The following is a 26,057-nucleotide window of genomic DNA, read 5'->3' as shown; positions in this document are numbered from 1 at the left end:
CTGAGATGTATGTTAAGTGATTGGGGTGGGAGGGGGGGGGGGGTAATCTCTGTACTAGTATATAATTTCAGCTATCGTTACTGGGGCAGAAAGTCTATTTGGAATTCAAGCGTCAACAAACGTGGACAGAGACAGTGTTTTTCTAGTCTCCATGCCTCTTGTAAAAGCCCGCCACCACTCAAAAAAACGTTGGCACTGTTATCCTATCTATGTTTGGTTTGTATGTATGCTTTGTCTCCTCCAATAGAATGTAACCTCCTTTTCATTTTTGTCTTAAACCTTAGGTAGTTCCCTGGCCCGAAGTTAGTACTTAATAAATGCTTGTTGATTGATTAAATTTGATGGCATATACAGTACCCAGTTATGTAGTGACGAGGAGAGATTAGAAATGATTCCGTAGTAAAATGGGTATATGTCCTTTGGAACAGTGTCATCTTGGTTCCTTCTTTTTATGTCTAGACTGGTATAGTGAGTATGGTGTACACACAGTCAGAGATTCTTCAGAAGGAAGTGTACCTTTTTGAGCGGATCGACTCTCTGAATCGAGAGACCATGAAACACCTGAAAGCCATTTGTTTTCTTCGACCTACAAAGGTACTATGTACACTGAGCTGATGTCCAGGCTTAAGCAGGTTTTTATATTCAGGTCTGAACACGGTACAAAAAATACGAATAGGAGTCAAGATAAATTTGAATTGTTACTGTTCGAGGTGTGCTACCATCATTCTGGCCTCTGGCATCTAAAACCTTGGCCTTTAAAAAACATATCTTTTCTCTCCATGTTAAAAAGCTCTCTTTATACACCCCTCATTGCACCTAGAGGGGCGGCTAGGTGGCTCAGTGGATAAAGCACTGGTCCCAGAGTCAGGAGGACCCTGAGTTCAAATCCAACCTCAGATACTTGACACTTACTAGCTGTGTGACCCTGGGAAAGTCATTTAACCCCAGTTGCCTCCCCAAAAATTCACTTCTTAAAGAAACCTTTTCATTGAACGGGCGTTACCTCATTCAAAGTGAGAACCTGAAAAGACCGTCCAGGATCTCCTAATTCATACTGGCCATCTCCAGTCTTCCTGGTGAACATAAGGCCACTGGACCCAGATGGCTCTGGAGGAGAAAGTGAGGCTGGTGACCTTCCACAGCCCTCCCTCACTCTAATCCAAGTCAGCTGCAAGTCATGTCATCATTTCCCTGATGTCATGGTCCTCTTCGAGAACAAAGGACAAACATATTGCACCTCATATCACCCTAGGTACACAGCAAATGCTTCAATTGATTCAATTAATGGGTTATCATTACTATTATTTATTTACTGAAGTCTTTACTCTAACATTGTTTTTTTGATAAGGAAAATGTGGATTACCTAATTCAGGAACTCCGAAGACCTAAATATAGCGTGTATTTCATTTGTAAGTATATAAGTATATTCTTTTTGATATGTTTAGTTCTGTGCAAGTTAAATTTTTTTGTTAGACATACCTTGTCATACTATAGATTAAGGGATAATGAAAACATATTATATGCGTGGTTTTCTCTTTTTTATTGTCTTATGCTCAAGTATTGAAAGTTCAAGTAGCCATTATCCTAGTATAGAGAGCTGATTATAATACCATAAGTTAATGACATTTAAGAAAAGAAATTATAATATCAAAAATAAGTTTTTCATTGCTTTTTGAGGCATTTTCAAATTTCTAAATATGCAAATGGTCACATTTTATGCCTCTGATCAAAAATATATCTATATTATGCTTTTATAAATTAAGGCATAGATGTCCCTTCCTTATTGTGGAAGAAGAGGAAAAAGTATAGTTGTTTGGATAAGTAGTTTCACTAGTTTCCTTCAGAGCTCATCCCACATGTTACCCCCTAATTCTTGTGCCTCTAGCCTCAAGTGCCTCCTCCACCAAATATATATAAATAGATAAAAGGTTTGGGGTGGATTGTTGTTTGGTATTGATAAACATCATAGTAATAAAAGTCGCCGTTGAATGACTTTGCCTGCTGGGCTGAAACCAATTCCTGTTCCCTTGTTTTTTCTCTCTGTGAGCTAGAATTATAAATTTGCCATCACATATATCGTAAGAGCCCAAAACTGAGCAATTCTTAGGTTTGGATCTAAGTCAGAATTGTTATAGAGGATTTATATGGATTCTTCTGTCTGCAAAGGACTGCCTGTAGTGGGGATATTCATAACCATTAAGATTTATCTGAGGTGTGATTACTGCAAAACAAAGTACACCCAAGGCATTGTTCATTTCCTTTGGCAGCTCCTCAAGCTCTTGTTTCTGGTTCTCAGTGCAGAGTCTCTGAGGAAGAAGTGGCGTTTCTCCTCCACTTGGGCCTTTGAGCCCACCCTTCCCCACCTCCCCTGGAAACTTGCCCTCTCAAGCATTCTTTTCCATCTTCAACCTGTCCTTGTCCACGGGATCCTTGCCTGTTCCTATAACACCTGAATCTCCCTATCCATAAACTTCCACTTGACGCCGCCAGAGCCAAAGCTATCCTCTTGTAATTTTTCTTCCTTTCAGAGCTAAACAAGGAAGCGCTGTCCTACTCTCGTTGCGTCTATTTGCTCATCTCTCCTTCGCTCCTCACCCATTTCCATCATAACTTCCATCTCCACCACTCAACCAAACAGCTCTTTTCAAGACTGCTAATGATCCCATAACTGCTAAAGTGGATGGCTTTTCCTGTTTGACCTCTCTGCAGCTTTTGACACCATTCTCATATTCTCTCTTCTCCTGGTTTCCAAAACACTTTTCTCTCCTAGGTCTCTTCCTTTTGTCTTACTAGTCCTCTGTCTCCTGTGCTCAATCACCATTCATCTCCCATTCTCTAAAGGGATATCCTAGGCCCTCTGCACTTCCCTCTCTTTATCTCTTTTAGTGAGCTTGTCAGCACCCAAGGGTTTAATTAATATCTCTCTTAAGACAATTTTCAAATCTATATATCCAGTCCCCCCCCTTTTCTTTAAACTTCAGTTCCATCAGCCAACTCATTGACATCTCGAACTCAGCATCCAAAAATCATGTCATTTATTCTCTTCTTATTCAAGCTTCTTCCAAATACCTCTGTTTCTTTTGAGGATGCTCCTATCCTTCTAGGCACCAAGGTTCACAACATTGGAGTCATTCTTGACAGTTCCCTAACCCCTCATATCGAATCAGTTACCAAGCCTTGCTGGTTGTATCCTTCCAAAATCTATCCCCTTCTCTTAACAAAACACTAGTCTAGTTTGGGCCCTGGTCATCCCTTATCTGGACCACAGAAACAACCTGAATTGGTCTACTTCCACTCTCTCACTTCCAACAATATGTCTGCCACAGAGCTGATAAGTTCATATTGCCGAACTGTAGGGCCAGGCACTCAAAAATCTTCAGTGTCTCCCTACTATCTCTGGGATACAACACGCATGTCCTTAGCCTGACATCTACGTAACTGGAACAACTGAGGCAGATTAAAGAAAGCAGAAACAGGAAAGCAGTATACACAGTTCTGAAGTAATGTAAGCAAAAACAATGCCAGAAAGTAGCAGGACCGAATAATTGCAATGAACAAACAGTCCAGTAGGCCAGACGATAGAACATACCCCTCTTCTTTCCCTTGAGAGGTGGTGAGCTCTGTGTGTGTAATCAGACACAGTTGCCGTATTTGGTTTGCTTTGTTACAAGAGAGGTTCCAGTGTTGGCGTTGGACTGCAGCTATCAGGAAATGATTGTGGTATGAAAAGCAAAATCCATCAAGAAATCTTTTCTTAAAGACCCCTTTACAGTCTGACCTACCTTTCCATACTTATAATTATACAACTCCCTCCATTGGCTCTATGGACCAGCCTAACTTCTCTATTCGTTGTTCTTCAGACTCAGCAGTCCATCTCCCATCTCAGTAGCCTTTGTGTGGTCCACAGGGAATTCCTGCATTCCTCACTCTTTGCCCTTAGAGTCCCTATCTTCCTTCATCTTTAACTCAGGTGATGCCTACGTAAAGCCTCCCCTTCCCCACTGTTAGTGCTAGATTTCTTCTCCAGTTATTTTCCATTTACTTCTCTGTGTACTTGCTATATCCCCCCCTCCCCAAGTAGAATTAGCTCCTTGAAAGCAAGTGGTTGTCTTTATCCTGCCAGCCCCAGAACAGTACCTTACACATAGTAGGTACTTGATAAAGTTGAATTGAATTACATCTTCTCACCTCTAGATGTCATGGTTGATCTGTGCAGTTGGAGGAAAGGAATCTAGCAGATCAAGTTCAAAAGGGGAAGAATGAAATGTGACCCTTTAGAAAGCTCTGTTCAGCCAGTTTTCAAGCTTAATAATTTGGGGTGTCAGAATAATATTGGTGGCCTTAGGGACTTTAGTTCTTTGGTCCCAGCCTACAGTTTAACAGCTATATACCTGTACGTTGTTATTAAAAATAAAATCTTGTTTGCTTAAAGTAAACCATCCTTCAGAAGAATAACAGCAAGCTTACCCACTGTACACTGTCACCCCATAATGTTCCAGGCTGTTCAGGCTCACAGGATTTGGTAGATGCTTTCTTCCCTGATGTTTCATGCATGCTTCACGATTCTTGGGACCTCTCACACAGAATAAGTTTGTGTGTAATAAAACCATTCATTTGCTTTGTCTCCTGGCAGTAAGCCTCTGCCTTGAGGCCAAGAATTGAATGGGTCCTGAGAGGAAATTCCCCTTTTTCCTCTAGGGAGAGTTCCTTAATGCTTGGGTTGAGACAGATATGGGCTATAAGTCTAATATTTGTTTTGCTGTGTTTAGAGTTGGTCTCACCTTCTTATTTCAATTCTGTGGGTTTATCTGATTTAGACTATGAGTATATGGAGCAAGAAGTGGGCCTGCTTATTTCTTCAGTACTTAACACATCAATGCTTAATATCCATTCAAAGATTATCTACATTGAATTTAGTGTGAGCCAGTCAGTCCCAACATCTTATTAGCCCAGAGTCTATTACTATCTTACTATGTCACAAAACTTTTAAAAGAACAAATTGAAATAAGTATATGTTGTGATTTTAATCATAATAAATTTTCCCATCAATGGTAACCTCCCCGCTAAGCTGGCCATGTCCTAATCCCAGTTTTAGAACTTTTGACTTGGGCACATATGCACACCAACCTTGTTCATTCGTTAAGCACTAACTGCCAGTTTCATCTATGCCTAATTGCTGCAGAGTGGATCTCCTCCGAGTCTCCTGAAGCTCATGTATCTGTTTCAGATTTCAGTAACGTCATCAGCAAGAGCGATGTGAAGTCATTGGCCGAGGCTGATGAACAGGAAGTTGTGGCTGAGGTTCAGGTAAACGTCTCGGTTCTCTGACATATCTTTTGTGTTTCCTTAAAGAACTTTCTCTCCCCACCCCCACCCCCCATGCATTACAAGATAATGAGCAGTAGAAAAATAGACTTACAGCTGGATCAAAGCCCTGAGACTCCTAAACATTGGTAAGACGTGCTGTATGATGCCCCACCATAGAACAGGATCATGGCATCTATTTCTTTTCACATAGTATTGCATCCTTGAATAAGCCTATGATATGTGCACGTTGGGAAGAATATTGTACCTTAAAGGCAGAAAAGTAACTGTTTTTTTTTTCAGTAGAGTATAATGATTTAATAAATGGCTATGGAGATTGACTTATTTTAAATACAGTAATCACTCCCTTCCCCCCAAAAGGATGCACTGGATTGCGTTGTTCTTTTTTTATCTAATAGATTGGACGACCTCTTTAATTGCTTATATTTTCACCCATTGAAAATAGTATGTTCAATGGAAAAACCATTTATATGGAGGTACATTGCTGCTCCGTTCAGTCTCTACTTAGCCTTGATGTATGGAAGACATAACTACTGCTGCTGCTACTGCTACAACTACTACTGTGTGTATGTGTGTCTGTCTCTCTCTGTCTCTCCTGAGCCTATGATTTCGTCAGTGTGAAGAACTCCTGGTATGGAAACTCCCTCCTCTGCTGATACCATCAGCACCGTAGCTGAGTCTTATAGTCTGTACACCTCTGTCTCTTAGAATTTGTAGTTTTCTTCAAAGTTTAGCTTAAACATGAACCCTTTTCCAGGCCCCAAGCTTTCTGCTGATGCCTGCTACTGTGCATGCACACCTGATCCCGTCCCCTTTTTTACATATTGCCCTCTTGTCATCCCTATTCTTGCTCTCTAATCTTCATACCCTCCTTGTCTTCTAACTCCTTTCATGCTGTCTACAGACATACTCATGTCTCTTCCATTCTTAAAAAAACTTCACTCGATTGATCCATTCCTACCAGCTATCATCCTCCTCCCCTTCTTGGCTAAACTCCTTGAGAAAGCTGTCTGCACTAGATACCTCCACTTCCTTCTCCCCACTGTCTTCTAAAGCCTCTGTGACTTGGCTTCTGATCTCATCATTCAACTGAAATGCTCTTTCCAAAGTTACCAATGTTCTCTTAATCACCAAATCTAGGCCGTTTCTCAGTCTTCATCCTTCTTTACCTCTCAACAGCATTGAATTCTGTTGATCACCCTTTCCTCCTATCTAAGCTTTCATAAGCTTCTGGTCTCCTCCTGTCTATCTGACCGCTCCTTCCCAGTCTACTTTGCTGGGTATTAATGGTATATATTTCTTGAGGCTCTTTCCTGAGCCCTCTTCTGCCTCTATTCTATGTCATTTGGTTATCTCATAAGCTCCCATGGGTTCAGTGATCATTTCCATGTAAATAATTCTCAGATTTATATATCCAGCCCTAGTCTCTCTCCTGAGCCTGAGTCCCTCATCACTAATTGTCTTTTGGACGTCTCAAACTGGATGTCCTTAGAGGCTTCCCAAACTTAGCATCTTCATAACAGAAATCATCATCTTTCCCCTTCTCTCTTCTATCCTCCCAGTCACACAGGCTCAAAGCCTCAACTCCTCACTGTCATTCACCCTGTATTTATCCAATCTGTGGCCACATCTTGTCATTTCTACCCTTACTCTACCTTTTGGTTATATCCCCTTATCTCCATTCACACTGCCACCCCCCTAATCAGGTCCATCCCCTCTCACCTGTACTATCTCATTAGCCTTCTAATTGATCTTCCAGCCCCACCAGCTCCACCCACCCAGCTGCCAGGATGAGCTTACTAAAATGTAGCTGTAAAGTAAAATTTTTTTCTTGGGTCACAGGGTATCCTGCTCAAAACCCTTTTGAGGGAGAAGTTCTGTAGAAGTTCCTCTTTAACATCCTGTGCTGATTACATCCTCACAACCTGGGCTTTCATTTTCCTTCCAGGCTTCTTAACTTTCCTTGACTTATCCAGTTCTGCAGTTCACTCACACTGACCATCTGCCATACCTGGAATGCTTGCCTTCCTATCCTCTGCCTCTTAATTTCCCTGATTTCCTTCAAGATTCAGGTCTAGCACCAGCTTGTGCTTTCCTAGTCCCCGCAATGCTAGTGCCTTTCCCTGACTTTACATCTATTCTGTGTACCTCACAGAATACATCTTTACATCTTCCATGTACCTCACTTTTGCCATGTTTGTCTCCCCTATAAGATTGTGAGCTCCTCAAAGGCAGGGACTGTTTTCACTGTTTTGAATTCCCAGTACTTGCCCCTGTACCTGGCAAATAGGAAGCACTTAGTAAATGCTTGTCAACTGACCAACTCCAGAAACCAACATTTATTTCATGTATATTTTGTATGTATTATAATTTCCTACAGAGTTGAAACTCCTTAAGAGCAGAGACTGTTTAGATTTTGTCTTTGTGATCACAGTCCCTAGCACAGTGCCTGGTGCATGGTAAACTTTTAATAAGCACTTGTTGATTGATAAGAGTACTTGGGGTCACCAAGAGGTTAAGCAACTTGTCTATGGTTGGGTAGTCATTATCTTTCAGTGGTAGGACTTAAAACCAAACTTCTTGACCCCATGACCTGCCCTGTCTACAGTGTTATGCCACATCCGACACTTCTTCTATTCTTATTAACTGCTGTTCTCTGAGGAAGGTGATTTCATTATTTGAATAGAATGTAAGCTCTGGGAGTGAGGGATGGTTTTATTTTTGTATTGTCAGCACAGAGAGTAATGTCTTGGACATAACAGACTCTTAGTATATATTAAATTGATATAATCTATGTTTTTGCCTCTGAGAAAACATTTTGTTGTTATACTGTGTATGTTATTACAGGATAAAAGACGTGTTGGTGTGAAAACTAATGTTGGTGTTCTTTATTTGCAGGAGTTTTATGGTGATTACATTGCTGTGAATCCACATTTGTTTTCCCTCAATATCTTGGGTTGTTGCCAGGTATGAAAAAGGGCAAATACCTCAGTTCTTTTACCTGGTGGGAACTATTACAGCTAGAAGTTGAGCATGAAAGGAATGAAAATTGCTTTTTTGGGCTTATAATCTTAACCTGCAGGGTCGAAATTGGGATCCAGCCCAGCTATCTAGGACAACCCAAGGACTGACAGCTCTTCTGTTATCTCTGAAGAAATGTCCCATGATACGTTACCAGCTTTCATCAGACTCAGCAAAAAGACTTGCTGAATGTGTGAAGGTGAGACATGGCCAGTACTGTGCCAGATCATCCTTTCTCTAGGCTCCTCAGCTGTTGATAGAATAGACTTCAAGGGGATTCTTTCAAACTCCTTTTCCTATTTAAGAAACAGATTTTTAGAATGAAGGCTTAAGTGTTTCCACTTCCAAACACTCACTAAAAATATGACCTAGATTCACTAGCAAAGGAGTCTAGATTGTAATGTATTCCAAGTTAAGGGACTAAAAGTAAGAAGCTAAGAATTAAAATTCCTGGGTTCTGTCCCTAGTTCTGCTGACAGTATACAAGTTATATAACTCCTTTTATATCTCAGTTAACTACCTATAAAACAAGGATTTTCATCCCGATTTCATGTGAATAGGATGTTACTAAATTCACTTTACAAGGAGCTTATGAATAATTTTATGGAAAGCCTGTGCCGGTGCAAACAACATTCAGTCACACAACTGTGCTCTTTATTCACGCCTTTCCTATATACATTGTCTCCATCTGCAGCCATTTGGTGACCAAACTTTCTTTTTCTCACCCATAGCAAGTGATAACTAAAGAGTATGAGCTTTTTGAATTCCGAAGAACTGAAGTCCCTCCATTGCTGCTAATTTTGGATCGCTGCGATGACGCCATAACTCCACTTCTGAACCAGGTGCCATGACCCCTGTAGGCATATGAGAAAGGAAGAATCAGAGCACCTGACCTTTATGGCAACAGGACGTGACAGTGGAAATAGAGAGTAGATGTAGGGACCCATTTTTTGCCACGTTATTCTCAGCCATCCTTTTCTTGTGTGTCTTGACACCACTTTTAGTTTGTCATCAAAGGTACATCCTCTCAATTTATTCTTATTCTACAGTAATATCAAGGGAAAATCTGTAGCTTTAAAATAAAATTTGGTTCTTGGGTCACAGAATATCCTGCACCAAACTCTTTTGAAGGAGAGGTTCTGCAGAAGTTCCTCTTTAACATACTGTGCTGAATGCATCCCACCCCAGAAGGCTCTCAGTGAGACCTGAGCTCCCTCCACAGAGCTCAGCTTGGTTGTCTGGAGAGGAAAAATAAAAGTCAACATGAGCACGTATTGTCCAGATTATGAAGTGCAATTGGACAGGCAACCCATTGCCTTATTAGTTCAGCAGTACACACGTTAAATAGGTGCTTTGGAAGAATGGTGAACCGGTTTCAAAACTGATCTAAAGAGAAGGTTATACTGGATTGTAATTGCAGAAGTTATACGTGGTTTTCAGTGATTCCATACTGCTCATTGCCATAAAAGCTCATTTCAGAAAACTCAGTATTCTTTTTGTGATGCTGAAAGGTTGCAAAAAATGGAATACCATCTTCCAAAGAATCATAATTACAGGTTGCTCAGTGAGCAATGGGAAGATACATAGAAGGTGTAAGTGTCCTACCAGTTATCATTTACCTGTAAGAAATGGTGTAAGACCATCATCACAAGAAGAGGAAATGAGCTGATCTTCTAACAATAGTGACAGATAACAGATGGACACCCTGAGTGTTATATTGGCATCTGTAAAATATTAAAAGAAATGTAGCAAAGTTTCTATTGTCTTTCCAGAAAAAAATGGATAACCATCCCTATGATGAAGGTACATGGCTGAATTGTGATTTGTATCTGAGGAAGAAACTTCCACCCCATGAAATCACATATCCATTGCTGTGTACAGTGAAATTTATCTATAGTGCAAATTCACATGTGATTAAGTTATTGTGTGCAAATCAAATGATTATAAATGATTCAGACACTTTACCAAAGTGTTCTTTGCTTTATTAAAAAATAGCTAACCATAAGATTCCTTTCAAAAAGAAGTTCTCTGAGCACATATGATTAATCAACTCCTGATTTATTTTTTGGTAAGTCTAGATTTTCATACATTAGTTTTGCTTCAAGTGAAGTGTACCTACATAGCACTTTCTAGTGGACCAAGATTTAAAATTTAATCTACAGGCCTTTTATATTTGTTACATTTGAAATATGTAGCTAGGCCCTGATTAGTGGGAATAATGAATCCCCTAAAGTGGTTGCATGAATTTTAATTTGCACTATTCAAAGTTATAATTATGTGAAATGTTGTCACTGACCTGAGCCCAGTAGAAATCTATGGTGCAAATTAGAATAATTCAGCCACTTCTCACAATTCATTATTCACGCTAATTGGAACCCTCACAGGAATATGAAATGCAGGGAAAGACTTGTACTAAGTTTGGGTGCTCCCTTATTTATCCATAACTAGGAGAGGTGATGAACACTTTTTCTGAGGAACTTAACATATTTTTCATCGACAATAATCTGCCCTCTACAAATAACAATAATGCCGAAAAGGGGCAGGGGTTCTGACCAATTTTACCAGATAAATTCACATTCTGGAAGCGTTTGAGTTTTCTTCTCAATTCAAATTGAGCAGAAATGGAAAAGCAAATGGATACAAAGGCAAGCTTCTGAGTATGCCAGTGTTTTGATCCACTCACGAGCTTCCTTCTGATAATATTAGTGTTCCCAGGATAAATATAGCACCGCACAGATCTGCAAGAGCACACTCCTCGTGCGGCGGAAAACCACAAAAGCTCACAGGAAATGGTACAGCTTGTAACTGCAGGACCAGTATAGCTCTGTCTGTGAAACCAAAAATAGATGCATAATTTGCAGGCAAAGATTTGGAACTCGTGATAGATATTGCATTTATTTTCTATCGGAGAGGCTAATCTTTGTTGCCCTTCTTCCAGAAATGTAAAATATAAACTTACAGAGGCGCTTTAAATTTTTAATGTTTTACCAATTTAAATGACAGGCTGTTGATGTTCCTTATAATACAAATTGTTAATACTAGTTAAACTGAGTAGACAAGTTATAGATACTTAAGGTTGTAAGTGAATTGTTATTTTGAGGCCCTTTTGAGTTGGCTACATTTTAAAGATTTCTTTGGTTTATCATAGTTACCTATTTTCTTGTTGTATGCCTTTTACTTAGTGGACGTATCAGGCCATGGTCCACGAACTGCTGGGCATAAACAACAATCGAATTGACCTTTCTCGAGTACCAGGAATCAGTAAAGACCTGAGAGAGGTGGTCTTATCTGCTGACAACGATGAATTCTATGCCAACGTAGGTAATTTTTTTAATTACAAGAAGGGTATTATTGGATCCGTAGAGTGGGGGCTAGTAGAAGTAGGCAGGATTTGACATGAAAAGATAAATAGATGTCATCTGCAGTCCAGCTATTTGTATGTGTTTATATACATATAACACAGATATGTATCCGTGTGTGTGTGGTCTGCATCTCCAGAGGAAACCTAGAACTTTCATTTTGACCCATTAACACCATTTCTTGGATAAGCATCTGCACACTTAACATTGAATAAACTAGCAGAGTTTATTCTGTAATAATAATACTTGCTGTATTAAGCAGTGTGAATTCAATATAGTTATACACCATGTTGATATTGCCCCTTGTGATCCAGTAGCACTTGGACAGAATAGTAGAGGTGTTGGTCTCAACTATCTTGGCCCAAGTCCAAGTTGGGTAATTATGGTGGCTTCTGTTTTCCTTTCATTTCCAGCTATATAGGAGATTCTTGGTCATGTCTAATTTTTAAACTGTAGGATAGTCAGACCATGCATTACCAAGCCATGTCTCTTCCTTGCTTTTACGCAGAACATGTACCTGAATTTTGCTGAGATTGGCAGCAACATCAAGAATCTCATGGAAGACTTCCAAAAAAAGAAACCAAAAGAACAACAAAAACTAGAATCAATAGCAGATATGAAGGTAAATTAAACATGGGTGACTAATGGGTTGCTATGGAAATGGTTACAATTTATAAGTGTTCCAGTATAAGCTGGAAGAATCCAGACTCTTTCTTGTGCATAGCGTTTATGTCACCTTTTATTAGCCTGTCTTTTTTGAGACATTTTCTGAGATCTCTTTTTTCAGTTAAGGCCTGATTTCTTTGGTACCCATTGTACCCATCAGTTGTATTTGCACTGTTCTCAAACTCATTATTTCAAGACCTAACAGTTCTTCTGTTTTTATGCATTGCAAAATGAGCTGTAGAAATCTCATTCTGGTCAGCAGGGGTGGGTAGAGATTGTCTTTTTGTTTTCACTCATCCTCTGCTGAGAAGTGATGACTCAGAATCTCCCACCAATTTTTTCTCTTACAGGCCTTTGTGGAGAATTATCCACAGTTCAAGAAGATGTCTGGGACTGTGTCAAAACATGTGACTGTGGTTGGGGAGCTGTCTCGGTTGGTCAGTGAGAGGAATCTACTGGAGGTTTCAGAAGTTGAGCAAGAGCTGGCTTGCCAAAATGATCATTCTGCTGCTCTCCAGGTATCTGTCAGCCAATTAGCCTGTATTTGGTGAAGATTTAATATGTGCTTAACTCGTGGTAGATGCTGTGGGAGATATAAAAGAAGTGTAAGATGTAGTTCCAGCACTCAAGGAATACAGTTCATTTGAGGAAACAAGATGAAAACGTATGACACAACTAGAAAACAGTACAAGGTATGTTATGCAGTAGTGTGTGGAGCTATGTTTTAACAGTAGAAGTTGAGAGAAGAGAAAAATTGTGAGGGAAAGATCATTGCTACAAAGTGGGACTTGAGCTGAGCTTCACCTCTAAGATAAGATGACTGGTATCTTCACCTACAGAAGACCATCCGCAGATGATTAGGATTTAGAGAAGAATAAGGAAGGATTTTTCCTAGGAATATTTGTGTGGTGAACAAAGACAGGAATGAATATTGTATGAGCAAGTAGTCTGAGCCAAATGAATAAGAAAGATGCATGTTGAGAAGTAGTAGGAGGAAGTGCCATGTAAAATGGAGCCAGATTATGAAGGACCTTGAGAGGAAGGAAGTAGTGTTTGGACTTTATGTAAGATGCAGAAGAAAACCATTATAGATTCTTGGGCAGAAGAATGAAATGAGAAAAGTAAATAGCCTCCTGATGGGCCTGCCTACTTAAGTCTCCCTGCTCCAGTCGATCCTCCATTCAGTCATCAAAGTGAATTGCCTAAAGCTCATGTCCAACCACGTCACTCCCCTACTCAGTAAACTCCAGTGGCACCCTATTGCCTCCAAGATAAAATACCAAGTGCTCTGTTTGGCATTCAGATCCCTTCATGATCTAGCCCCTCCTACCTTTCCAGTCTTCTTACACCTTACTCCCTGCCATGTACTTTTTGACCCAGTGACCTCCTTGCTGATCACAAGCCAGATGCCCCATCTCTAGGCTCCGGGCATTCTTTCTGGCTGTTCCCAATGCCTGGAATGGCTTCCCTCTTCAACTCTACCTACCGAGTTCTCTAGTTCTTTTAAGTCCCAGCTAAAACCTCACCCTCTACAGGAAGCCTTTCCTACCCCCCCCATCCCCCTTTATTCTAGTCCCTTCCCTCTGTTAATTATTTCCTGCATATAGTTTGTACATACCTGTTTGCACGTTGTCTCCCCTGTTAGATTGTAAGCTCCCTGAATGCAGGGACTGTCTTTTGCCTATTTTTGTATGCCCGGCACTTAGCACAGCATCTGGCACAGAGTAGGCACTTAAGAAACGTTGATTGATCAATTGACTGGGAACATTAGTCTGGAAATAATATGAGAGTGAACTTGAAGGAAAGAGACGGTAGGCAGAAAAAGCATCTGGGAGATCATTGCAGTAATAGTATGGACAAGGAATGGGAGTGAGAATAGAGAGGTAGAAAGGTAAAGAGCAAATCCAAAGAACATTTCATCAGCAGACCTTGATGACACATGGGTTAGAGGCAAGGAAGGAGATAGAATAATCAAAGATGACTCATGGCCGTACCACTTGCAGATGGGCAGTTGGAAAGAGGTTTAACTACCTAGACTGATTTGAAGTAAAAATTCATCTTATTTAAAGATTTTTTTTTCATTAAATAGGAACTTTGACCCTAAAAATTTATCTCTTTTCCCTTTTATATACAGTAAATTCCAGAGTTTATTTGGGAGGTAGCAGAGTTTAAAAGAAGGCATTTCAAAGCCCCTGTGTCATTTAGAATGACCTACAAATTGTCATCTATTTTTATATAATGATACAGTTTAAAGAGAAAGATCTTTGTATAAAATGTTGTAGGTTGACCATAATCTTTATTGAAGGCATCCCATAGTTTCTTATGGAAGCTCCACCATACTGAAGAAAGGAGAAAATAAACTTAGTTTTCTATGCAGACTTCCTATCAAGTTAGTTTTTATACTTAGCCTCTGGTTTTCCAAACCTATACAAAAACCCAGCTGGTAGTTTTGGATCTTTGACTAACTTGCTTTGTAAAAAAGGTGCTGCAGTTGTCCTGGTCTCATGGGCTTAAGCAGGAATTTTCCTGAGAAAGGTTATTTTATTTATTTCATCGAATATGTTTTCTGCCTATTATCGAATTTAAGATTCTGAAAGTAGGTATGGTTATTCTCAAGTTTTCTTGTCTTTTTGGTTATTTTATTTTATATATATGTATTATATTTTAAAAAGAAAGTTATTAGCTGGTTTCATTATACAGGTGACTGTATTTCCTTGCCTGAACTTTTTACTTTCTCTTTTCATGTAAAGAATTAGATTTATTAAAAATACCAAAGCTGTAGATATTCTAGTTCATGTTTAAGAATTTCCTTTTAAAAAGTTTTCTTCCCCAGGGCACTAGGTTTTTGCAGTGAGCAGCTGATTTGGAGTCACCAAGAGAAAGAGTGTCTTTGGTGGATGATTTAAATAGCCCAAAAAGGGAACTTTTGTTTGACAGTGAGTTAATGCCAGTGTTCCGACCTCTAAATGGGTTATTGCATTCCTTTGCTTGACCTAAGGTTCATGGTATGTCATGAAGCAATGAATTGGGGTTGTTGACTAGTATTGTCTTATGGGACAGTGTACTCTTCGTACACACAGAAATAACTATAAATCTGAATCTCTTAAGCTGCTATCATTTCTGGTCATTGATCCCATATAATTAGGAAAGGTTATTTGTTGTACCGTGAAAATGAAACATTTTCAGAAAATGTATCATTTATTTGGATTTTGTCCCCATGTTCTGACTTCTCATTGGGGAGAGCCATGAACTTCTTTTAGATCTAAGAATCTCTTTGATTCTTCCTTGGACCCACACTAGTCCTCAGACAACAACCATCCAGTTTTCCTTGCTGGACCCCTACTCAAAGCCTTATTAGATTAATAGAACCTGCCACAACTGCTGCTTGACGGCCTGCTTGACTTTGAGGGTGTAGAATCCTCCCCACACTGCAGTGAAGTGTTGCAGGAGGATCTTAGGGGTACGATGTGAGCAGAAAATGAACAGCAGTTCTCTTCCTCCTCGGCCAGTCTTCCCAGAACAGTATTCGGTGGGCTCAGAGCGAGCCAAGGCTGTGAATCAAGGGGACAACCAAAAGGGATTCTATCATGTTTAGGGAAAAAAAGATTAAAGATGTTCAGAGTTGCTGCAGGTAGAATAATGGATGCTAAGAGAAGGTTTGTCTTATTTTTCTGCTATTTTGTCTGTTGAGGAGAGTGATTCTTGGACTAGACACGGTGGAACAAAACAAAAATGGTTGAGAAGTGACTCCCCCAGATTGGAGGAGATAGTAACGAGCACCTTCAGGCAAAACAATGCTTAGTCGGTGCTGTGTTCAGAGTGCTGGACCCGAAGTCAGGAGGTTTATTGTTGTTGTCCAGTTGTTTCAGTCCTGTCTGACTGTTCGTGGCCCCATTTGGGGTTTTCTTGGCAAAGATACTGGAATGGTTTGCCGTGTCTTTCTCCAGATCATTTTACAGATGAAGCAAACAGGGTGAAGTGACCTGCCCTGGGTCACACAACTAGTGTTTGAGGCCAGATTTGAACTCAGGTCTCTATCCACTGAGCCACCTAACTGCCCTAAAGTCAAGAAGAGCTGAGTTCAAATCTAGCCTTAGATACTTCCCAGCTCTGTGACCCTGGGCAAGTCACTTCACCTCTCTCAGCCTCAGTTTCCTTGCATGGGAATAATATTTGCACCTCTTCTCAGGGTTGTTGAGATAATGTTTTTAAAGTGTTTTGCAAATCTTAAAGTGCTATGTGAATGCTAGTTATTTTTATTACTATGCTGATCAAAAATGCAGACAGCCAAGTTGGGAGGGCTAGCTAACACGTCAGATAACAGAATTAGGTTTCGGAAAGGTCTTGATAAGTTGAAATGTAACACTGAAAATGTAAAGATGAAATTTTACAGAGACAAATGTGACCTAAGTCCTATTCTTGGGTTCAGAAAATCAGCTTTACAAATGTAAGATAGGGTAGGCATTACTAGACAGTATTTCTCTTGTGAAAGGGTTTTAGTAGTTAGCCGCATCCGTGTGAGTCAACAGCATGATACAGCAGCCAAAAAGTCTTGTGCAATATTAGGCTGCATTAAGAAGGCAGGCATGTTCGGAAGCAGAAGTCCTACCATCCTGTGCCCTGGCCAGACCACATCTGAAGAGTCACATTTAGTTCTGGGTACTCTAGCATCCTAGGTTTAGAGCCAGAAGGAAACTTAGAAATCACCTCATCCATTGTCTTCAGAGTGGTCAAGCAGACGGCCCAACATCACACAGGTTATAAGTCGCAGAGCTGAGATTTGCACCCAAGGCCTCTACCTCTAAATCAGGGGCTCTTTCAGCTGACTCCTACCACATCTCAGGAAGGACATTAATAAACTGCAGTGTCCAGAGGAGGACAGCCAGGATGATGAGGAGACTTCTAGATCATGCCTAAGGAATTATGGATGTTTACCCAGGAGAAGAAAACACTTGGGGGAACGTCACAGCAAGATTCATGTATTTGAAGGGCTGCCACAGAGAAGGGGGGGGGACAGGTGCTTGCTTTTTTTTGACCTAGAGGACAGTACTAGGAGCAGTAAGTAGAAGCTGCAGGGAGGCAAAATTAGGCTTGAGATAATGGAAAATTTCCTAACACTTAGTCATGCCAAAGTGGGATGGGCTGCTTTGAGAGGCCGGGAATTGTTTTTACCAGAAGTCTGTAAGCAAAGGTTGGATGACCACTTATTGAGTATAATGGAGAGGGGATTTCTGTCAGGTATAAGTAAGGGCCCTTCTAACACTGAACATCCATGGCCCTCTTCTGGAAAGGAGAGTGATTTTCAGACTGGAAAAGGTAAAACTAAGATGGTGAGGAAATTGTCAGAGTACTTACCTAACTGCTAGAAACAAGTCCAAGACTTGTGTGCATTGATTTAGAGCTGGCAGGACCTTCAAGATCATTGACTCCACCCCTCTCATTTTACTGATGAGTCATGCAAGAGCTGGGATTTCAACACAGGTGCTCAAACTACAAATCTGGGATCACTACTTCCACTTTACCAACTATTGTAGACTGGATGAACCATACCCCAGGCACCTGAAAGACCATGAAGAGATGGTACCTGAACCTTATTTAATAACTACACAAGGTGCTATAAAGCTGGAAGAGGGGCATGACTTGTTCTGATCTTCAAAAGGGGAAGAAACTATAGATCTGAAACTGTGGTCTGGTGATTCAACTCCCCTCAAAATTTTAGAATAATTTTTAAACATGGTTTGTGAGTACTTAAGGAACTGGGGATCACTAGAAGCTATCATGGCTTTACTAAGAACATGTCCTTCCAGACCAGTCTCTTATTTTTTAAGCAGAATTTTGATCTGGTTCATCAAAGCAGTGCTGGAGACTTAGCATTTCTGCATTTCATCAAGGCATTTGACAGACTTTTACATGAAATCCTTGTGAAAGAGAGAAACAGGTTGATTATAACTGATGAAATGATTTCCCCCTGAGGAACAGAGAGAGAGACATTGTGATAGAATGGAGAGACTTGGCCATGGAGTTAGGAAGACCTGGGCACAAGTCCTGCCTCTGACATATCCTGGCAGTGTGACCCTAGGCAATCATTTAACCTCTCACTGGCAGCACCTCTAAAACTGTAAATTGCAGATTGAGTGCCAAGCCATTGGTAGAAGGTGTTTCCTATAGCATTGAAATTATAGGTCTGGTCCCATACAAGGCCTTTCTGCTGAATAATTTTACCCATGATTATTAAGCAAAGATACAGAAGACATAATTATCCAGTTGGGAGGGATAGTTGATACTTCACAGCAGTGATGCCAAACTCAAATAGGAACAGGGGCCACTATTTCATATAGAAGGATCCCTGCAGGCTCTTATTGATTTAAAATGTAATATTATCTGTTTCGTTTATTTTTATTTACATTTTAATTAGACCATGTGTTTGACACCTCTGCTGTGGATGCTGTGATCAGGGTTCAAAAATACTTTGACAGGATAGAAAGACAGGCCAAAACTAACGTGATGAGATTTAGTAAAGATAAATATGAAATCTTGAACTTTGGTTCAAAAAATAAGGGGACCTGTATTAACAGTTATTCATGAATAAACAGATTTTTTTTTTGTTGACCATGATCAATTCAAGTCTAGAATGTGGTAAAGCTGCCAGGAAAACAAAAACCTAACATAACCCTAAGACTGCATTAATAAGAACTTCCCAACTGTTAAAACTATTAAGAAACGAAATGGCTTTCCCCATTAAGTAGAAGCTTCCGTGCCATGAGAGGCTTTCAAGTAGAAGATCAGTGATCACCTGTCATTGACTGAGTAGAGATCATTGATTAAATAATCTTTAAGGTCCCTTCTCATAGTAATATTCTTTGATCCTAGTATTTATAAGAATGAATTGATAACTTTATTTTTATGTCACCTTCATTTCCATATATATATTATATGTAATACATTTTAAATGTAATTTAAAATATAAAATTTTTATATAATACATAATTTATATATGTGTGTAGAGAAATAAAGGTGGGGTGTATGTATCTGTGTGTGTATGTGTAAGTGTGTAAAACCCCCCTTCACCTACCAAGAGAACTATCCCTTGTAACAAAGAGTGGGGGTGGGGGAAGGGCAGTTCAGCAAAACTGGCTAACACACCAGCTAAGTAGAGTGCTCATCAATGGAAGAATGTCTAAACAAGTTAGTATAAGAATACAAAAGAATATCACTGATCCATAAGAATTAATAAATATAAATTGAGAGAAACATGGAAAAGACACACGGATTAATGCAAAGAGAAATAAGCAGAATTAGGAAAACAATATACTCAGTGCCTACAATATATATGAAAAAAAATATTCATAGCATTTTTTTGTGTTAGAAAGAATTGGTGTAAATGGAACCTCTGTATCTGTCTTTGACCTCTTTGGGGTATATATCTAGCAATGAGAACTCTGGGGCAAAAGGTAGATTCTGGTACTTTTTCAAGAAGAAACATTAATGCAAATGTATTTGCTAAATCGAATCAGTGGCATTATCTCCTCCCTGCTTTCCGGTGATTTCTGTTAAATGGGATCTGGACATTCCCTGGTCACTGTCCTTTCAGATTGTTGGACTTTGTCAAATTTTATTACATGAACATGTTGGAAATTCTTAATGGCTTCCCTTGCTGCCCTGATCTTTGTGTCCTTTTTGCCATCATCTGCTCCATCCCAGTCCAATACAGTAACAAGGGGGTGGAATATTTGTGAGAGCCACCTTAGAAGAAAAGGTGTGATGTTTAATTACTGACTTCATTCCTAAATCATATAATGAGAGGTAAAGTTTTAATAGCAAAAGTGATTATCAACATCACCTTTTTTCCTGTTCTCTCCTCATCATGGTTTAGGTAGAGATAAAAAGCAGTCCTTCCAAAATGATGAAGAATCACTCAACATTGGTAAAGAGAATTGTTTTCCCCTCGATGTCCTACCAGTTCCTTTTGAGGCCTTGGTCTCCAAAGATACTATCTTGGCTTTTCTTTTCCTTCTCTTTGATTAGGCTTGTACGTGTGTTAGGGCTCAATAGAAGGTTTTGGATCTTATCTTCTTGAGTAGACAAAAGTTTTTGTCTGTTATCCTCTTGCTTAGTCATTGCTATTATATATCTGGAAGATATTTTTTTTTCCTCTTATATGACTCCAACATCTATTTTAAGCCCTCCCATAAGGCTTAGCACCAAAAATTCATAGTACAATCCAGTTATATTTCTGTCATATAAATACTGCCACATGACACACAGCTGCTGTGTAACAGAAAGACACTCACATTCTCTGTTCATATCATTATTAGTTAGCACATTAGAACTTGATAATGATATGTTCCATTATAATGTGGAATTCTCTATGGCTCCTGATGGACTTCAATTAAGTAGCTTTATGTAGTGGAAAAAGCATTAGGTTTTAAAAGGCCCATGTTCACGTCAAGGCCTAACTCTGACACTCTCTTGTCATGTTTCCATGGCTTAACTTGTTTAACCTTGGCTTAAGTTTGTGACCAAACAAGGGATAGAAAGGATCACAGAAGATAAAGGGGACAGTTTTGATTACATAAAATTAAGAAGTTTCTGCACAAACAAATCCAAGACTGTGGGGGAGGTAGGTAGGATGTTCTAGGGCAAGAAGGCCCCAGGCACTCAAAGTTCCAAGGCAACACAGCAATCAGGGCTTGATTTCGAAGTTCAGAGCATCAGGACAAGGGCCAGGAGGAGGGTAAAGACAGGCCAGTCCTTACCTCTTTACCAAATCAGATTCCAGGAGGAACTCACCAGTGGGAGAATGGGGGAAGGCCATGTGCAAGGACATTCCGTGGTAAACTGGACTGGGGATTGTAGGATATTCCAGGGTGAAAAAATCCGCAGGTCCTGAGAGAGATTCCTGGATAAAATAGCAGTAGAGGTGTGATTTTTGAAGTCCAAAAGATCAGGAACAGAGCTGGGAGGAGAATGTAAACAACACTGTAAAAACAAACAACTTTGAAAGACTTAAAAACTCTAATCAACACAACAATTCTAGAAGACAAATGATGAAGCTTGCTGCCCACCCACAGACAAAGAAGTCATGGACTCAAGGTGCCAAATGAGACATAGATATTTTTTGGATATGTCCCGTGCAAGAATTTGTTTTGCTTAACTATATGTGCTGGGGAGATTGTTTTTTCTTTTCTTTTTTTTCCAGTAGGGAGATGGAAGGGAGAAAAAAAAATCAATTTTTGCTAATTTTTTAAAAAGGAAATTTAATTTAAAAAGAAAAAAGTATTTAATAATAATCAGTCCTTTATCCCTCTTACTAGTAGCTCTCGTTGTCATCTCCCCCAGAGAACTTCTGTGGCATCTCTCCTCTACAATATTTTCTGGCTAAAGTGGATGACTTGGTAACTCCTGTATATGTCCTGTGCTTCCTCACCTCCTTGCCTTTGCTTCTGAAAGGCCCTCTTGCCCTCGATAATCTCTGCTTATTGGCATCCTATCCATCCTTGATGCCTAGCTCCAATACCATTGTCTTCATGAAGGCTTCTAGCATTTCAATACCTGCAAGTTGTTTCTTCATCTCCTGATGTCCTAACACTTCATATTCCTCATCTGCGCTTAACATTCTAATTTGTACTATAATTATTTATGTGCATTTCTTGTCTTCCTCTCCTAGATTGTAATATCCTTGAGGACAAGGACCAAGTCACATATTTCATATCTCCCCCAGCACAGCACCTAGCTCAGTATATGTGCTTAATAAATACTAAATAAGACACTGGAAGAGCATGGAGTTTCCTAGATTTAAAGTTGCTTTAGGTAAAGACTTCTATGCCTCTTTATATTTCAAGCACCAACCAGTGCCCTGTTCACAGTAGACTCTCAGTAAATGTTGAGGAGGAGAAATAAATGGAACAAAATGAAACTCAGGATGTGTGGATGGGACAGGTTGCTTAGCTAAGGGGCTGAGTCTGTAGAACCAAAAGAAAGGCTAGTCAGCATTTTCCTGCCAGCAGAGCCTAGGATACACCGACCCAGTCAGCACATCAAGTGACTCGCAGGGGAGCACTTTCAGCTTAAAGGCAGAGGGGTAGACACAAGGTGCAGACAGAATAAGATCTTTAGAGTCCTGGAGGAAGAAAAGTGAACTCTACCTAGGAGTAGGAGTTAGATAAGTAAGAGAAAGCTGACACTTATTTACTGTTTTAAGTTTTTAAAAATTCTTTACATATGTAATCTCATTTGAGCCGCAAGATAATTCTGTGAAGTAAGTGATAATTCACCAATTAGGAAGCAGACTCAGAGAGGTTGGTTAAATAACTTATTCAACTACCAAATGTCACATCTTTCCTGACACCAAGTTGCACATTCTTTCCACAGTGCATTCCTGACAGTAAGAAAAGGCAATTCCCCCACAGATAGGGGTTAGCAAAGGGACGTGCTGATTGGAAGAATGATAAATCAGAGAGCCAGAGGCTGAGACAACTTAATGTCTTAAACCAAGAGCAGGCTAATTATGTGCTTTTAATGTTCCTCCACCATATATAGTTTGTGCACCAAAATCCTGAAACACTGGAATAAGAGTTATGCACTTGAATAGGCTTGGAACATTATGTACTTCAGTGGCCTAATAGCAGGTTCAAAGAAGAAGAAATGATTGTAAGTCCAGGGGCAAGGTCTTCTTAGGATTAAGTCCCCCATTTTTTGGCCTCATAGGTGTTAGCAGTAGAAAGCAGACTCAGAACATAGCTTCAATAATCCAGCTGAAGATAGTCTTATACATGGGGACTACCCCTTAAGAAGGCAGGGGGAGGGTCCTTACACACTGGATTGTGCATGTAAGTAAAGTGGAACGTCAAGGGTAAAGTCTAGCTAGACCAAGTGGTGCTACATGGAATTACACTGTTTGTAAATTTGGATGGTCTCTTGCCTAGGGACCCTTGTCCCTATACATTGAGTGTTGAGAGCCCTTGTTGTAACTCTTTTTTGTTATAATACATTCCTCTAACATGGACCCTGAGAAGTGTATTGTAGTTATATTCTGGTGTATTAAGTATCTCTACCATTTAGGTGATGTACCAAGAAAATGAAGGGCACAGATATTTTGCTCCTAGCTACTTTTTGGAGTGTCACAGAGAACTTCACAAAAGGCATTACAGTTACAGTCAAGTTTATTTAATAATTCATAGGTTTTCAACATGTTAAAAGTACCATCATAGCAGAGAATTTCTTGTGTGTTGTATGGTCAGGTATACCAAATAGTGTATTTCCTCCACAGGTAGCATCCATGGGTCATGTCAAGAATCTTTCTCCTCTCTCTGTTGCAGAAGAAAAGTGTCACATCTGTACTATGTGGAAAGCCTCTGGCTCCTTCCACCATCACTGTCTACCCTCCAAGGGTCACAAAGCTGAGAGGGAATCCGTTTTTAATCCTTTTAATCTTTACTTTAGTAATAATTGCTTGCACTGAATGAAAAAAGATGATTTTTCAAAGAATCACAGAGCTTTAGGGTTGGAGGGTACCCTAGAAGCTATCTAACCCATACTTGATAGGAGGTCCTGTTATAATAACTCTGACCATTGGTCATCTGCTCAAAGACCTCCTTTGAGAGAGAATCCACCACCTTCCAAGGAAGCTTGTTCTGCTTTGGTACTGCCCTGAGCAGTTGGACATTTTTCCTGACATCAAACCTGAATTGCCTCTTTTTAGCTTCCACCCGTTGCTCCTGGTTTTGCCTTCTGGGGCTGAATAGAACAAGCCTAAACCTTCTGCCATGTGCCAGCTCATGAGATACTTGGAGACAGCCACCCTGTTCTCCTTGAATCCTCTTCTTTCCAAGCTCAGCCAATTCTTATATGACATGGATTTTCTCCCCTCAGCTGGTCGGTCAGTCAGTAAATGTTTAAGTGCTTCCTAGATGCCAGGCATCGTGCTAAGTGCTGGTCAGTTCCATTGTTGTGCCTTTTGGTTGTACCAGTGCTGGTAGGGTACTAGTTACTTGTTCCTTGTTTTACTAAAAAAGTTGGGCTTGGATGAAGGAGAGAAGAAATATCTATGGATTGATTAAATTGCTCTCCTTCTAAAGGCCCCGTCAAACTGGCCTTCTTGACACACCTGACATTCCACCTCTTGTCTCCCTGCCTCTGAACGAGCTATCCGCAATGTGTAGAATGTCCTCCTTCCTCTGGCCTGTCTCCTAGAGGCTCTTCTTCCCAAAACTCAGCTATAATGCCCTCCCACATGAGGTCTTTTGTGATTCCTCCCAGCTGTTAGGGCCTCCTTGGTAAAAAGATTACCTTGTTCTTTTTTTGTATATATTGCCTTCCTCTAGAGCATATGAGTTCCTTGAGGGCAGGGACCCTTTATTTTTGTCTTCCTGTCCCAGCACCAGCACAATGCCTGGCACATAAGAAGCTTTTTGAATGGTAAATATCTAACAGAAGGGGCTTATTTCCTTGTTTAATTCTGGTCTTAGTCAAGTGGCATGCAATTTTCTGTATTTTAAGCAGCTAGTCAAATGCATGAAATGAAAAATGCTCTGCTAGTACTTTGAATCATCACAAATTCAGTTGTATCACTGCGGATCAATTGAAGTGAAACTGAGTCATTGTACTACATCTTACTTCCTAAGTGAAGGGAAATAATAGAACCTCTTGTCTCCTTTCAGAACATAAAAAGGCTACTGCAGAATCCCAAAGTAACTGAATTTGATGCTGCACGCTTAGTGATGCTTTATGCCCTGCATTATGAACGGCACAGCAGTAATGGCCTTCCTGGACTGATGATGGACCTCAGAAATAAAGGGGTTTCGGAGAAGTATCGAAAGGTAATCTTTATAGAAGGTTCTTTAGTCAGATTGAGGGGTGGGAGAGAAGAGGAGGTGTTGTAAAGTAGCTTGCCTTTGGGGAAAATAATTTAGCCAGGAAATACCAATTTAGAAAATACTTTTTTGTGAGTAAAAACATGGTGATTTGATGTTGAGTTATCAGAAACAATCTGGTAGACAATATAGAATGTAACATTGGTCTTATATCCTGGTTGGAGGATTTAGGATTTGGCTGAAACACGGGAAATCCTGTATAGAGTGGACTTCTGGATCACATAACCAACAAGCTAGAGGACTAGACATTTTCTCTGATCCTCATAACTTCTAAAGCTTCTCCAAAATAGAAATTATGTGCAAGAAATAAAGCAATTTTAGCTGTGTCCATGGTCTAGATCACTAAAAAGCCTAAAGAAGTAACAATTCAGTGAACCAACAGCAAAGGAGTGCTCACTCTGAACAGACCTACTTAGTGCCTCCTCTTCCACCACCCGCCATGCTCCAGCAGCATGGCTATGCAGGCAGACCCCTGGGCTTACAACAGAATTCCACTCCACTCTCCACACCCCTTCTCAGCGCCACTAGGAAACCAAAAGGCAGAATCTCCCGCAGGCTGGGACTGCCATGTAGTAGTGCTCTGCCACAACAGATTTCAGCTACAGAATTGAGGAACAGAGAACTGGAGCAGGATATGTGTGTATCTGTTGGTACTCCACTAGGTCTGAGGAAAAGAGCCCAGCATCCAGCTGGGGGGATTAGGGGAAGGAGTGGGAGGGGAGGGGGCGGCAGGGGCATTTCTGTCACTCCAGAAGAAACTTGGAGTAGAGGACTGTGAAAATTGAATTGCTCAGCATGGGACAAGACTGAGATG

General features: G+C 40.2%; 1 protein-coding gene across 1 annotated transcript in view; it reads left to right on the top strand.

Annotated features, from left to right (window-relative positions):
* The window catches only part of VPS45 (vacuolar protein sorting 45 homolog), a 66,877-nt gene that overhangs the window by 1,776 nt on the left and 39,044 nt on the right, over positions 1-26,057 (top strand). The window contains exons 2-11 of the mRNA XM_036768881.1: positions 460-594; positions 1,349-1,409; positions 5,228-5,307; positions 8,224-8,292; positions 8,408-8,545; positions 9,078-9,188; positions 11,529-11,663; positions 12,214-12,327; positions 12,722-12,889; positions 25,031-25,189. Of these exons, the coding sequence (XP_036624776.1) occupies positions 460-594; positions 1,349-1,409; positions 5,228-5,307; positions 8,224-8,292; positions 8,408-8,545; positions 9,078-9,188; positions 11,529-11,663; positions 12,214-12,327; positions 12,722-12,889; positions 25,031-25,189 (1,170 nt within the window). The remainder of the gene's footprint in view (positions 1-459; positions 595-1,348; positions 1,410-5,227; positions 5,308-8,223; positions 8,293-8,407; positions 8,546-9,077; positions 9,189-11,528; positions 11,664-12,213; positions 12,328-12,721; positions 12,890-25,030; positions 25,190-26,057) is intronic.

Source organism: Trichosurus vulpecula, chromosome 7 (genome assembly GCF_011100635.1).
Source record: "Trichosurus vulpecula isolate mTriVul1 chromosome 7, mTriVul1.pri, whole genome shotgun sequence".
Taxonomy (NCBI): domain Eukaryota; kingdom Metazoa; phylum Chordata; class Mammalia; order Diprotodontia; family Phalangeridae; genus Trichosurus; species Trichosurus vulpecula.
This window is presented reverse-complemented; position numbering and strand designations above follow the sequence as displayed.